Here is a 14,391-nt window from a genome sequence, read left to right on the forward strand (position 1 = left end):
GAAAAAGTGCATTCTAGGTAGAGGTACAGCAAGTTCAAAGTCCTTGAAGTTAAAAATGAACATGGCAAGGGTAGGGTAAATGAAATGGTCAGGCTTTTACGCTGCTGGCCTCTGTGGCTATCACCTGTGGCCTTGAATGCAGAGGCACACATGCCTGATTGTGAACACCTGGAGTGTGATGTGGGCATGCATAAGTGTGCACACCTGAGCCTGGAGGCTGAGGCTATAAGGGCGGCATCACACAGAGAACATGTGTAGTGAAGAAGGCTATGGTGGAATCGCTACAGGAGGATGAGTGACTACAGAGAGGCAGGACCACGAGCAGATGCCAGAGAGAACCCAAACAGGAAAGTGTGCAGACTCCCTAGGGGCTGGGAGCCCTGCCAGCCTCCTGAACACCCCAACCTCCCTGCCTTGCCAGCTGTAAGGGTAAGTGAAAAAGTATCAGGCTTTTCTACCCTCCCGCCATTAGGATTGAGGATGGATCCTTGTGGTCCTGAATGCATGCCTGATGGCGGGCACCTGGAGTAGGGTGTGGGCATGCATAAGCGGGTACACCTGGGCTAAGGCTGTGCTTATAAGGGCAGCATCACGGGGACACCAGGAGAAGCCGAGAAGCAGAACCGAGAGAGGAGCAGAGAACAAGGCCGCCAGAGAGCCCAGAAAGAGTGAAGATTTTCTGGGGGCCGGGAGGCTGGCAGGGAGGCACCCCTGTGTGCCGTGTGCCTGGTAAATCCCAATAAAAGCCTGCAAAAAACACGGAGGGCTCCAGGACTCCTCCTTACGCCGTCTGCGTGGATCATAGAAAACCTGCACTCTGACATTCCTGCCATCACACCAGCCTACAGGCTTGCCCCTGAAAGAGCATTAAAGCCTGAAAAAGCCTCTGACAGCTCCAGGACTCTCCTTTATCTGTCCATCATAATCAACAAAGAACATGCCCTGTGCTTGTTGGTGCAACAACATGTTAAAAAAAAAGACCAGTGGTGTAGTGAATTAGTGCACACTGGGAAGAAATAGGCAGGAGTCAGATCATATCCTAAAACAATTTTAAAAATGGATTTTACTAAGTGAGCTGTGAAATCATTGGAAGAATTTAGCAGGGACAGAGGAAGGCTGACATGATCTAATGTCCATGTTGATGAGATGGGGCTGGAATAGGGTTAAAGGACATGGGGAAATAGGACCCTGGTGGTGGTAGCTGATGTATTGACTTCTGGGCACTTTTGAGACCTTTCTTGGAGCTAGAAGACAGATGTGGACACACGTGTTCTCATTGTGGAAGTGAAGGCAAGAGTGAGTAAAGTTACATATTGTCATTAAAATAATTGTATTTCTAGCCAAAGAATGATAAAGTTTGGAGTAAAATGGAACATAGGAATTCGGGGGAGTTTTTTTTTTTTTTTTTTTTTTGGAGGATGTTTCCTATTTTGGTTACTACTAAAGCAAATAGCACTGAGGAGGGGACACGAGGGCATAAGTGCAGCTCCTCATCCATTCAAGTTTCACATCTCCAGGCTCCACCTCTGATCTTGGTTCTTTTGCTGTTTCCCCCACATCGGCAGTGGCTTTCTCCTCTGAGGTGTTGCACCCCTCAAAGTCATCATATTGTAACCTTATCCCATGAATCCTGCATGTTCTGCATGGCACTTAGATTGGTGAATTTTTTTCTAGGAGGTTTCCATTTAACTTTGTCCAGATCCATTGAAGAAATCACAATCTCTGGCAGCTATAGCCTTAGGAAATATATCTCTTAAATAATAAGACCTGATCTGCGAGTTACAGAGGGATGTTGTCACAGCAGACTTGAAAGCATCGTACATGTTTTTGTACATGTCCATCAGAACTCTCAGGTGACCAGTTGCATTGTCAATGAGCAGCAGTATTTTGAAAGGACCTTTTTTCTGAGTGGTAGTTCTCAACAGTGGGCTTAAAATTTTCAGCAAACCATGTGGTGGACAGAAAAATAAACAAACCCAGGATATTTGCACTCAGTCTCTTTCTTAAGACACTTGATTTGTCAGTACTAGAAATTTGTGTAATAGCTTTAAAAATTATTTTACATAGCACCTATTTAAACAAGTTGCGTTACTTTAAATACAATTTTTATTTTAAAAATGGCTTCTTAGTTCTCTATAAAAAATAATTCTAAATGCTTTCAAATAATCTCTGGGAAATATGTAGTTTTGTTTAAGTTATCTTTACAAAGTAACAATTTCAGAGCTAGAAATAACTTGCACTACTAGCTCAAGTATATTTCATTTTTGACTTGTATTTGCTTAGTTTCAACAATAGCTAAGTTCCTTTTCTGTGAAGATGATGTGTGGGTCATTCATTGTTGGAAATGAAAACTTATGCAGGCATTGAGTTTAACTAAAATTCATTGAGTAAATGTTTTTTTTTGTGTGTGATATCAGTATATGACTTGTTCTTGGAATACACAGTGGTTTATTTAGAAGTTGGTTTTGTTGAGATATAATTTATGTGAATAAGATACAATTTTATGTATATAATTTGAGAATTTTATTTTCTTTCAAAATCAGCTCAATGGATAAAACCTATCAAAATTCACTAATTTTGAGTGGTCACTTTGATGAGTTTTTTAAAGTGACTTTACTGAGGTATAATTTAAATTCCATAAAATTCATGTGTCTTGTGCATATAGCTTGAGTTTCAGTAAACTTTTATCATCGTGTAGACATCATTGAAGTATTTTATTACACTCCCATCACCTGAAAATTCCTCTGTGTCCTCTTGTAGCCAGTATCTGTACCCATCCCTAACTCTAGGAAACCACTATACTGCCTTCTACATCTCTCATTTTGCCTTTTCTAAAAATTTCATATAAACAAAAACATGCAATGTGTACTCTAAAAAGAAAGCACAGTTAACCCTGATTCCCTCTATACTGCCCTACAGAAACATGTGTCACAATGACTTGATGAACGACACCAAGGGTGGGGCTGTTGCTTAGGTGCCAATTTTAGTTACACTTTTCATTTTCTTAGTTAAAGTCAGCTTATGAGAGTGGTGACTCATGGAGATAACAAATGAGAGAGAGAGTAGTTCTGAAAGTTCCGCTGAGAGTCCACCCATTTACCAAGCTCCTTGGAGAAATTCAGAGGTCTTATCTCGTGGCTCGAAGATCACCCCATCTTGGACTACCCAGCCAGTCTTTTGGCACTTTAATAATGGTAATCATGTTCTGGGGCTCTATTACATATGTGAAAATTCATTCCTTCAATATTTGAGTCTAATTGGAAACAGGTGGGGCATGATATCAGGGCCCTCCTCCAAGTAGGGGTGGGAGAAGCACTTTTTTTAAAAAAAATTTATTTATGCATAAACAAGAGCTGGGGTACAGGCCAGAGTTGTGGGAGGTGGGAGGATCCACCAGAGACAGAGTGGGGAACAGAACAGGCAGACTGACTGAAATACACTGCTGAGGGGAGCAGCAGGCGAGACAGGAGAGGTCTGCTGCTCCATGTGGGTAGCTCCCTGGCCAGCCAGGGATCGAATTCATGCTGCAGAGGCTGTGGACAGCTTCACAGGCTGTGTCTTAACCCCTTGCGCCACCAGGGAGGCCCCAGGAGCAGAGCTTTGTTCACCAAGTCATGAGCCTATGGTTCACACCCATCCAGATGAAAGAGCACCTTTTTATTTTTATTTTTTAATTAATTGCACTCAGGTACCCTTGGAGTGGCTGCTTCCTGGGAACAGAGGTGGCAGATTGGAAGTTCATTAAGATTTATTAAATGCCAGTTATAGGTTAGTCATTTGTTATGCTAGATTTATCCCATTAGCTCATAAGTTCTCATGTCAATCCTAAGAGGCAAAAATGTAGATGAACTGGGGTATAGGATGTTTAAATAACTTCCATAAGGTCATGTAGCTGGTAAATGACAGCAGTACCAATGTTTGAAACCAGTTATGATGGACTTCAAAGACTGCTTTCATTCCTCTATCACCAGATGAGAAAGACGGAATTTGAGATAGTCCGGAAAGTGGGATTCAGAAAATATATTTTCCTCACCATTTTCTACACATATCAATTCTTCAGTAGAATCTCTATTCTCTGGATCATGCATTCTCAATCCTGTTCAGATCCAAGTACTTTGAAAAGCAAATTATTTTGTAATATCTCCTTTATTATTCCAATCGTGGATAAATAACCTACCACACATAATTTCCTAAGAACCCCCCATCTCTCCTCAGTTACCCTTCCCACTTTTACAAGGTGTCCCCATTCTGACTTCTAACAATCAGATAAGTTTTGCCTATTTTTTTTCAAATTTATTCATACAGTGTGTAAATGTTCAAGTCTTTGAATTCATTTTTATAGTCCTTGGTAGACACCTAGGAATGAAATTGCTGAGTCATATGGTATGTCCATTTTTAGTGTTTTAAGGGTCCTCCACACAGCTTTCTACACAAGTCAGCAACAACAAAACCAGCCCAATCTAAGAAATGGGCAAAAAACATAAAACACTTCTCCAAAGAAGATATTCAGATGCCCTACGGGCAAATGAAAAAAATGCTCAACATCATTTATAAGGGAAATGCAAATCAAAATCACAATGACCCAGTTTTCCCAGCACGCTGGGAAAACTGGGTCGCTACATGCAAAAGAATGAAGCTTGACCACTACCTCACACCATACACAAAAATCAACTCAAAATGGATTAAAGAACTAGACATAAGACCTGAAACCATAAAATACATAAAAGGAAATATAGGCAAAACACTACGTGATACTCACATCAAAGACATCTTTACAGACACATCACCCAAAGCAGTGATAGTGAAAGCAAAGATAAACAGCTGGGACTACATCAAATTAAAGAGCTTCTGTACAGCAAAAGAGACAATAACTAAAACAAAGAGAAACCCCACCAACTGGGAGAACATTTTTGCACACAACACTAATGATAAAGGACTGATCACAAAAATCTGCAAAGAGCTGATGAGACTCAACAAAAATAAAGAAAATAATCCAGTCAAAAAATGAGCAGAAGAGCTAAAAAGAAACTTCTCTGAAGAGGAAATGCAAATGGCCAACAGGCATATGAAAAAATGTTCAACATCACTTGTAATCAGGGAAATGCAAATCAAAACTACCATGAGATACCATCTTACACCAGTGAGAATGGCACATATTAAAAAAACTAGCAACAACAAATGTTGGCGAGGATGTGGAGAAAAAGGAACTCTTCTGCACTGTTGGTGGGAGTGCAAACTGGTCCAACCACTATGGAGAGCTGTGTGGAGATTTCTGGACATACTAAACATAGAGCTTACATATGATCCAGCAACTCCACTCCTAGGTATTTACCCAGAGGACACAGAAACATCCATTCCAAAGAGCACCTGCACCCCTATGTTTATAGCAGCACTATTTACAATAGCTAAGCTTTGGAAACAGCCCAAATGCCCAAAAATAGATGACTGGATCAAGAAGATGTGGTCCATATACACCATGGAATATTACTCAGCATTCAAAAAAGATAAACACATGCAATTTGCAGCAACATGGATGGCGCTGGAAGGGATCATGCTCAGCGAAATAAGCCAGAAAGAAAAAGAAAAATACCGGATGGTCTCACTCATAGCAGGAATCTAGAAAACTTAAATAAGGGACTGGGAAAATGAATAACTATAAGAAAGTGAAAATCAAAATCAACAAAAAAACTATGAACCAGAGACACTCTATGGGGGGGTGGGGGGTGGGAGGGGAGGGATTGGGGTCAAAATAAGGGAGTTGCAATTGTATGGGGAATATAAAAATAAAATTTATTATAAAAAAAAAACGAGATACCACTTCACCCCTGTGAAAATGGCTTTTATCAAAAAGGCTGGAGGCCTCCCGGGTGGCATGGCAGGTTGAGCGCAGTGCTGTGAGGCTGTCCTCAGCCTCTGCAGTGCCAGTTCAATTCCTGGCCAGCCAGGGAGCAGCCCACGTGGCAAGACTGTCTCGTCCACTACACCCCTCAGCAGTGTTTTTGGTCCGTCTGTCTGTTCTGCTCCCTGCTCTGTCTCTGGTGAATCCTCTCACCCTCCCGTGACTCTAGCCTATATCCCGGCTCTTGTATAAATAAAATAATTTTTTTTTTTTTAAAAAAGTGTCTCGAAACAAGTGTTGGTGAGGATGTGGAGAAAAGAACACTCAATCTTCTATTGGTGGGAATGTCAATTGGAGCAGCCTCTGTGGAAAAAAAGGTATAGAGGTTTCTCAAAAAAAAAAAAAATTAAATACCACATGGCACAGCAATACTGTTAGGGGGAGCATTGATAAGTCCTTTTAAGCGCGCGGGTGAGGACCCACAGTCAGGCACCCCGTTTTGTATCGGGGCTGCTCTACAACAATACCACTGCTAGCTATTTACTCAGAGAATGTGAAGACACTACAATGAAAAGATTAATGCACGACTGTGTTCATAGCAGCATTTTTACTACAGCCAAGTCATGGAACCAACCCAAATGCCCATCAAAAGGTGACTAGATAAAGAAATTGTGGAATATACTCCATGGAATATCACTCAGCTATTGAAAAAGAGGAAATAGTGTCTTTAGGGGCAAAATGGATGGCTTTCGAGGCGACTATGCTAAGTGGAGTAAGGCAGAACATGAAAGACAGTTACCAGATATCACTTATTTGTAGAATATAAATAACCAAAGGAAAACACAACAGAAATAATTCTTAGGCTCTGAAAAAATAAGGGTCATGGCAGGGGATAGAGCGGTAGGGAGGACAGGCCAGGGAGGGGCAGGCAAAGTGATGAGATATTGGCACCACAGTTTTGATGGAGGCTGAAACTTGTGCACATAGGAAGTTGTAATCCCCAAATTACATAGTTGTGTAAATGATTGGCAAGTCAATAAAACTGGAGTAAAATAATCATCCCTGAACAGAGCTCGCCCAGGCTCTATGTGTCTCCCCAGGTCATCCTCAGCATCTGAGGGTAACATGAACTAGTCACACTGTGTGTTCTGTTGCCTTGCACACCTAACTCCTAAAAATAACTCCAAATCAAGTGAAAACGTGTGTGTGTTCATATCCAGAGCAAAGGTAAAGAAGAGATTTCAAACCAGAGGGCCTGCGCCAGCTGGTTATTATCTTCCAATACTTTAGACGTGTTAATAATCCCTTGTAGTGTTACCTACCAAGTACTGAGCACTGGATGCTTTAATTCTGCTATTTAATCCTCTCAACAACTATAGAAAGAACTATTATTTCCAATTTAGAGATGAGGAAGTGGGGCTATTATATTTGAGAGACTGCTCAAAAATTTTGAAGTATTAGTGACATCTCTCTGTTCAGCCCTCCTAAAGCCACGTGGCTGTGGCTTACGAGAAGAGGGCAGGAGCTGACTGGAAGGAGTTAAGGAAAGGCAAAATGGGTCTAAGCGGGGCCTAACACTGCTGCACCTCCCCCTGCAGTGACCTTTAGGGCTAATGACTTTCGCCACGGTCCCTAGGTCCGGCTGGGCAAGAAACCAGCGCACAGGGGAGTACAACAAAGTTCCCTAAAAACATAGATAAGACAGATGCTTATCAAAAGATAAGGACCACCAGGAACCACTACAAGAATGCTACTACAAAAAACCTTATCTCGTCTTTCTAGAACTACAAACTTTATTCCCTTATTGTCTTTCTAAACTTCCTTCTTTCTTCTATAAAGGTCATTGGTTGTTAATTAAAAAATCATATAAAATCCTTAACACAAGGCTGACTCAAATAAAACATTACTAACCCTGTAATAATTAAAATATAGTTTAGGTGAAAAGTAGTTAGTAAAACAAAAAAATGCAATTATATAGTTTAAAAACAAAACTAATGGTCTGTCTACTTAGGAATGAGGCTAGGTCCAGATGTAAATCACTGCCCTGTCAGTGATAAGCTAAACCCACGAGCAAGCTAATTTCATTGATATTCACTGTTCCTATGCTTTTAGAAAACATATATATACTGGTCACAAACTCAAAAAAAATTACACCCAGATTTACACTCTCTCTTGAAGTGTGTCTGTTTGTCATTTCTTTAGCCGCATCCCTGACCACCCTGCGCAGTCTCTCAACCCTGAGACGGCCTCATCGTTCACTGCTGTGCTGGTCTGCGGCATAACACCTCAAGCAGTATTATGTGGGTTCTATTTGTTTACCAATTCTCTGACTAGGGGCATTGCCCAGGAACCCATCCCCACAGGAGATCTTTACAGCAGCTGAGTTTCCCCACTTCCCAGACCCCAGCTGCCAGATTTGGAAGCATTTTGAACCGTGTCTCTCTGTCCGCAGCAGTATTTTCTGCCCAACTCCGTCACCCCCATAAAGTGCATCAAACCTACCCAGCCTCCTCTGCCCCTCCTGCAGAGTCCACACTCCCCTGGGTTTGCTCCCTGGGAGGTGCAGATTCTTGCCCTGTTGGTGGCTCCTAGAGCACCCCCCTTTGCTGACCTGGGCACCTGGAGCCACTCCCCTCCCGGAGCTTTGCCTCTGGACACGCGCAGCCGTTTCCTAGGCAACGCGATACACAAAGGCTAGGCCGAGTGGTTCGTGTGAGATGTGCTTCAAGAAAAAGAGTGAGGAGGGTTGCTGCAGAAAAGGAGTGGAGAAGAGAGGGCAGAAGGAAGAGTAGGGAGTTTGGGAGAGAAGAGGGGGCTGGGACGGGATACAAGCGCTCCCCTCCTTGGAGATGGATCTGATTTCCTTTAGGAGCTCGCCTGACCTTGCCTTCTGCCTTACCATCCCCAAACCCGCTCACTCAGATGCAGGGGCCTTTACTCATGTGCAGTTTCTCCTCTTTCTTGATCTTCAGAAAGGCAGATTAAGTACCCCTTTGGAACATGTCAACACAGGAAGATCTTTCCTTCTGGCCACGCCCTAAGCTTGTTGGGGCACAAGTACCTTCCGGTTAGGGGAGCGCCCCACAGAGGACCTGGATGCTACTTTTCAGAGGATGTGAGTATTCACCTTCCTTTTAGGTGGGTCAATTTCCTGGTTATCTAAGCATACCGAAGTTTCATGGAAGAAAAACTATGATTTGTGGCCTTCAGGGTCCTCTGCAACCAGCTGTCAGAAATTTAAAAAAAACATTGCTTCCTTCCCTTTGCATCCTCACCAAATGCAAACCTTTGCTTTCTCTAGTTCCCAGGTTAGTCTTTATTTCATTTCTACCTGTGAGGAGCCAATGCTAATCACACTAGTCCAAAGCCTGGCAGTTCAGTGTATGAGCTAATCTAATCAGAATGGCTGTTGCATTAGAACAAATTCAGCTTTGTGGGACTCAGTAACTAAATGAACTGGAATGCTCACAAGTGTCATTGATTAACCTCCTCTCTGGCCACATTCCTTTGCAGATGTGCTTGTGTTACCCAGGTAATTGTATAGTCTTGACTAGGGCAAGTCAATGTAAGAAACAAAGGGAAAATTTTGCCGAGATTGATAGGAACATCCTAAGTTCGCTTTGATAGTTCACATAATGTTCTCTATGTGTTTTTTGTCTTTCTTTTTTTTAATATACACCACCGGAAGAAAAATGGCTTGGCATACAACCTCGCTAAGATCCCAACCAGTAAAAAAGGATATACATGTGGAGCCAGAACAGCCGTGAGATTTAAGCCAATTTTCAAGGTTAGAAATGACTGAATGTCCTTAGATTTTAATGTGATTCAGTTGCTGTGCATTGCAGAGCAAAGGACAGGAAGCGGGAGGTTGCCTAAGGAATAGGCCCTAAAATTGAAGAAAACTCGATATTTAACTATTAAAAAACTGATCCAGAAAGTTTGGGAGTTAATGCAAATGTGTGTGTATGTGTTTCTTGGGACAATGGAAAACAATTCTCAGAGGAAATGGTAGCAAGGCAGGACTTTAGGCCTGACACACCTGATGTTAACCTGCTAGAAACTTTGTGGATATGCATCAACATTACCTTGCTGGCTAAAAAAAATGTGAACTTGGGCCTCCCTGGTGGCCCAAGGGGTTAAGACGCAGCCTAAGAAACTTTTCCATCCTTTTAAATGATTGAGTGTCAAATCTAAACATCTTCAGTACAGTCCAGCCTAATCTCTTGTTGGGCATTTTGCTGACACTTAAGATCAGGACTGGGGACATTGGCTCTAAAAATCTGAGTGGGAAGTTGGGCGAAGCAGCTATAACAAGTTAGCATGGTTCTCCAACAACTCTAGGTCTGTTTCTATTTCTAAGCATTTGTATCTTTAGGTAAAGGAACTGTGCCCTTATCTAGGTTTTTCACCTACTGTAGAACTATTTCTATAGCTTGAGGTGGTTTAACCACAGCTGATAAAAGAATAGGAAGAGGCTTGTTCTTTTTACTTAGAGGGTTCTCTGTGTGTGTGTGTGTGTGTATCACCTTGTATTATAACTGATCTTTTTCTTGTAAGTAGGATGTGACTCCTTACCCAGGCATGTACCAGACAGTCTATCCTCGGGAACAAAAACACAAACAAAATTTTGCTCCATTTAATACCTTATTGCCTCGATTTAGGACATACTCTAAGGACTCTGGTTATCTCTGGTACGTCTCTTTTTGGTACACTTGAATACAAAATAATAGGAAAGAAAAAGAAGTGTTTACATGCAATCCATGGAGGCTAAAAAAGAAACCACCTATCTTAAAAGATTTGATTTCTTGCCTTCCAGATCTCAGGCATTATAGAATTTTAAATCTTAGTGGTTCATTCAAAAAATATTTGCAAACATGCAAGGTGGTTATATAGGTTCAAGAGAGTTTGCATTAAACTTAGCATAGCAGTTTACCTTCTTGGAGCTTACATTCTAGAGTCCAGGCAAATGAGAAGCAAATAAATAGGAAAATATCAATGGTAATAAGAAGAGTAGCCAAGTCACTTATTAGACCATGATGCCTCTGAAAATAAAAGGTGTCTTTCTTAATTACACCAAGACAGTAGTCATAATGAGCTAGGGCTACAGTGGGCAAACCAGGCATGTTGGGAAGGAATTTGGTGCAAGGGAAAAAATTAAGTCAGTGATAATAGAGTGTGGTGAGCAAAGTAGAAGTGAGTACAGAGGAGGAGCTGGGCAGGGCTAGAGTTTAAACCTTGTAGACCAAGGGGATATTCTAAGTTCTTTAGGAAGCCATCAGGGTATAGGGAAATGCAGGGCAAAAAGTCAAGGTCTTCCTTTCACTGATGAGAAATCCAAGGGTCAGAGTGAACGTAACTTTCTCAAGGGTTGCAATAAGAAAGTAGAAGTGTGGAACTCCAACCCTAAGTCCATTCTATTATTTCCACCACAGCCAAGAGTCTACAACCAAAGAAAAAGTGTTATGAACAAAAGCAATTGATATATTTCCATTGTCAAGAAAATTTAATTGGTTCTGCTTTACTGTCCCTAGATAGTAGGTATATTAAATTGCCACTGTATTTTTATCCCCATTTTCAAATCTTGGACAGTACTGATTCATGGCTGTGGTATATCTCTTTTATTATCTGCATTGAGTTACAGAAATATTTTTAAACTAGAATCAATTTTTATAATAGCTGGATGTCAAGTCTAGCTATTTTTACCATACTAACATCTAGTTAGAAGTACATTACCAGGCAGAGGAACCCCATGCTTCCCTACATTAAAAAGCTAGTCAGTCTGTTACCTTTTCCCAAAGAGCTAGTCTGAGTTCAGGGACTGCTGTGTTGCTGGTGGACTCATGCATAGTCACTGACTCATTTGACGTGATGTTTTGTGGTTTTGATTCTAGCCCTGGTATGTACAACCCAGAGAAAAAGTCACCCCCAAAAGTTACCTGGCCAATGAAATTTGGATCCCCAGACTGGGCTCAGGTTCCATGTCTACAGAAAAGGACTCTAAAAGCTGAGGTAATATTGGACATCTGTGGACCATTCCATGTAGTACTTTCACGTGTATCGAGCATCCTTAACCACTAGTTATAAATGGACTTCAGGGAGACTTGTCACTTGAAAATATATGCACAGTTTGATGTCTCTGTGCAGATGGGGATCTGTTTGAAGAGTTACACGATTTTATTAGATTTTTAAAGATGCATATGAACAAGTCACATTTTCTCATTTAATCCTTAGATAATCTTCTATGGTAGATACGGGAGAATTACACCCCCTCAACCCCCATAGTGGAGGAGGGAATCGGGCCCTGGTGGACTGAATTATACAGGTTGCTCAGCTTGAATCCTAAGTCAGTCTCTTTCCATTGTAGCACTTAAGCATTTGCTCACTGGGGGACGGAGAGCATTTTGGGAAGAGCTTAGATTCTGGGGGCAGACCTCTTAGGTTCAGTGTTTTTGTGCTGTAATTTGGGGCAAGATCCTTAATTTTTCAAAATCTTGGTTTTCTTGATGCAAAATAGATATAACAGACCAATCTAACGTGGTTGTAAAGATTGAGATAAGTGCAGAAAAGCATTTAACAGTGTTTATAACATTATAAATGTTTAATCCATGTTAACCATCATTATTCTAGAAATGCCTTCTTTTTTCCTAGTGGAACTATGTATTAATTCTACAGATATGGGTTAAATGCCTAATGTATCGATAATTATAATATTGGGCTTCGGCCTTTGGTAGCATTCAGGAAATAATATATATAATCTTTGATTTTGAGGATTGACCAAGTGGAAGGTAATTCCTAGCATGGTATACACCACAGTATACAAGGAGTTGATGTGCAAATGTTGAGTCACAACATTTGTCACAACACAACACAGATGTTGAGTTACTAAGACTAGATTATCATGGGGCTGGGGTTTAGCTAAACCACACAGCTACACTATATAATTCTATTTTGCACAGAGAGGAAGACAGGCAGAGAGCTCTTACTAGAATATTGACCTTGACAATATTCTTTCATGGCAGTTGTCCACAGACAAAGACTTTAAAAAGCATCGGAACCGTGTGGCCTATCTAAGCTTGTATTATGATTGAGGAGCTGTGACTGCCACGAGCTCTTCCTGACCACAGTATCTCCAGGATTGAGATAAGAAGTCTCCCTCTGCACTGCTGAGATCCTCTTGTCTTCCAGCATGGGCCCCGGGAGAGGGCAAGTGGTTCATGAGCACATAAAATCTAGCTCAGAGTATTCTATCTCTCTGCTGTTTTATTGTCTCCACACATGGATGGGAGTTCCTACTGACTGTCCATTGGGGTGGCTCCATTTCACTAAAATTCTGATGGGTACCCAGCTTTAATGATCAGGTATCAGTTTTATTTATTCTACCACGAGCGCTAGGAATGGGCTGTTTCCTAGACATATACAGGATATGGATGGGATTTGGGACTGCTTTGATTTGTATTTGGACTTGCCACATACAGAGGATATTTACAGGCAGGTAAGGCATGTTCTGGAAACTCTGCCAAGTTTCTAAGTTCCCAGCTTGGAGTGGGAAGGTCCTGATTTGGTTGCTTTCCTCAGATTGATATCAAACTCACAGAATCAAAAATTCCCCTTTTCCATTACACCTATGTAGTCTGCATGTCATCGTGTTTTATATATTGAGATTTTGCCATGAGTCAGCCAGAGCAACAAGCACTGGGGATACAACAGGAATCCAGATAAACTCATGTGCTGATTCCTGGGGTCTGGCCTAAAGTATAAGGAGAATTCTCTTAGGTGGCTGGTGGATTGCATTTGGCCTTCCCCATCTGAATGACCCCCTGAAACCTTATAAGTTAAGCTAGGAGTATAAGGTCAGAACTCACAGTAGCCACATTGAAAATATGAACCCAAACCCTCTGGCCTGGGAAATAGACCCCTTGCTAACACTAACTGAAAAAAAAAAAAAAAAAAAAAACTCAAGGCTAGTTCCTTCAAGAAGGGCATTAAGTGTGGTCTACCTCATGTCTTTTAATGGATGGCCTTTTAGTACCTATTTAGGCATTTTAGCAATTACCAGAAAGTGGTACATCTGCATGTGTTTGGATACTAGAGAGTGAGGAGCTGCCAGGAACTGCAGGAAAGCAAACCCCACTGTAACCACAGGGGCACCCCATGCGAAATGGTTAGCTAGTGAAAGAGGCTATAGGAGGTATACTAGGTAAACCCCCCTGGGCGTGTTGATGCTGAGAGGCCTAATTCCTTAATGATCAAAGTCTTCTGAAGAAATAATGGTGAAGGAAAAGTCTGTATTAGAAATCAAATTCAAATATTAATGATAAAGACCTCAGACTGAGAACTTTCACGCAGTACAAATGCTCCTTTGAAGTTGATCTAAGGATTTCTGTTATTTTGTCAAGAAGTGTTTATGACCTGAGATAAGTCAGGGTTAAGTCTTTTCACTTGTCATGTCCCTCCCTTTTTCCTGCTTTGTTTCCACTCACATGGAATTTAGAGTGATAATTTAGCATTCAGGTTTTTAGAGCGATAATTTAGCATTCAGTATTTCTTCTGGC

At 41.4% G+C, this 14,391-nt stretch overlaps 1 protein-coding gene across 2 annotated transcripts; it reads left to right on the forward strand.

The window, feature by feature from the left end:
• The first annotated feature begins 2,982 nt into the window (after positions 1 to 2,982).
• Positions 2,983 to 13,106, forward strand: PIFO (primary cilia formation). Of its 2 annotated transcripts, none has more exons than XM_037499246.2 (6): positions 2,983 to 3,194; positions 8,812 to 8,954; positions 9,528 to 9,626; positions 10,400 to 10,530; positions 11,731 to 11,848; positions 12,859 to 13,106. In XM_037499246.2, exons 1-6 carry the CDS (start codon positions 3,038 to 3,040, stop codon positions 12,925 to 12,927), a joined length of 717 nt encoding a protein of 238 aa, XP_037355143.1. In that variant the 5' UTR covers positions 2,983 to 3,037; the 3' UTR covers positions 12,928 to 13,106. The 2 variants fall into 2 exon arrangements, with proteins under 2 accessions (XP_037355143.1, XP_037355144.1); XM_037499247.2 differs by lacking the exon at positions 2,983 to 3,194 and adding an exon at positions 8,505 to 8,575.
• The last annotated feature ends 1,285 nt before the right edge of the window (positions 13,107 to 14,391 follow it).

The sequence above is a fragment of the Talpa occidentalis genome, unplaced genomic scaffold (assembly GCF_014898055.3).
Source record: "Talpa occidentalis isolate TD23 unplaced genomic scaffold, MPIMG_talOcc4v2.1 talOcc4.9, whole genome shotgun sequence".
NCBI lineage: Eukaryota > Metazoa > Chordata > Mammalia > Eulipotyphla > Talpidae > Talpa > Talpa occidentalis.

Excerpts from the sequence above, each read along its gene's own strand:
- PIFO (XM_037499246.2), top strand. The coding sequence starts at position 3,038 with ATGGAGATAACAAATGAGAGAGAGAGTAGTTCTGAAAGTTCCGCTGAG. Across the intron at positions 9,627-10,399 it reads GATTTAAGCCAATTTTCAAG|GATGTGACTCCTTACCCAGG; the intron begins GTTAGAAATGAC and ends TCTTGTAAGTAG. Across the intron at positions 10,531-11,730 it reads AAGGACTCTGGTTATCTCTG|CCCTGGTATGTACAACCCAG; the intron begins GTACGTCTCTTT and ends TTTTGATTCTAG.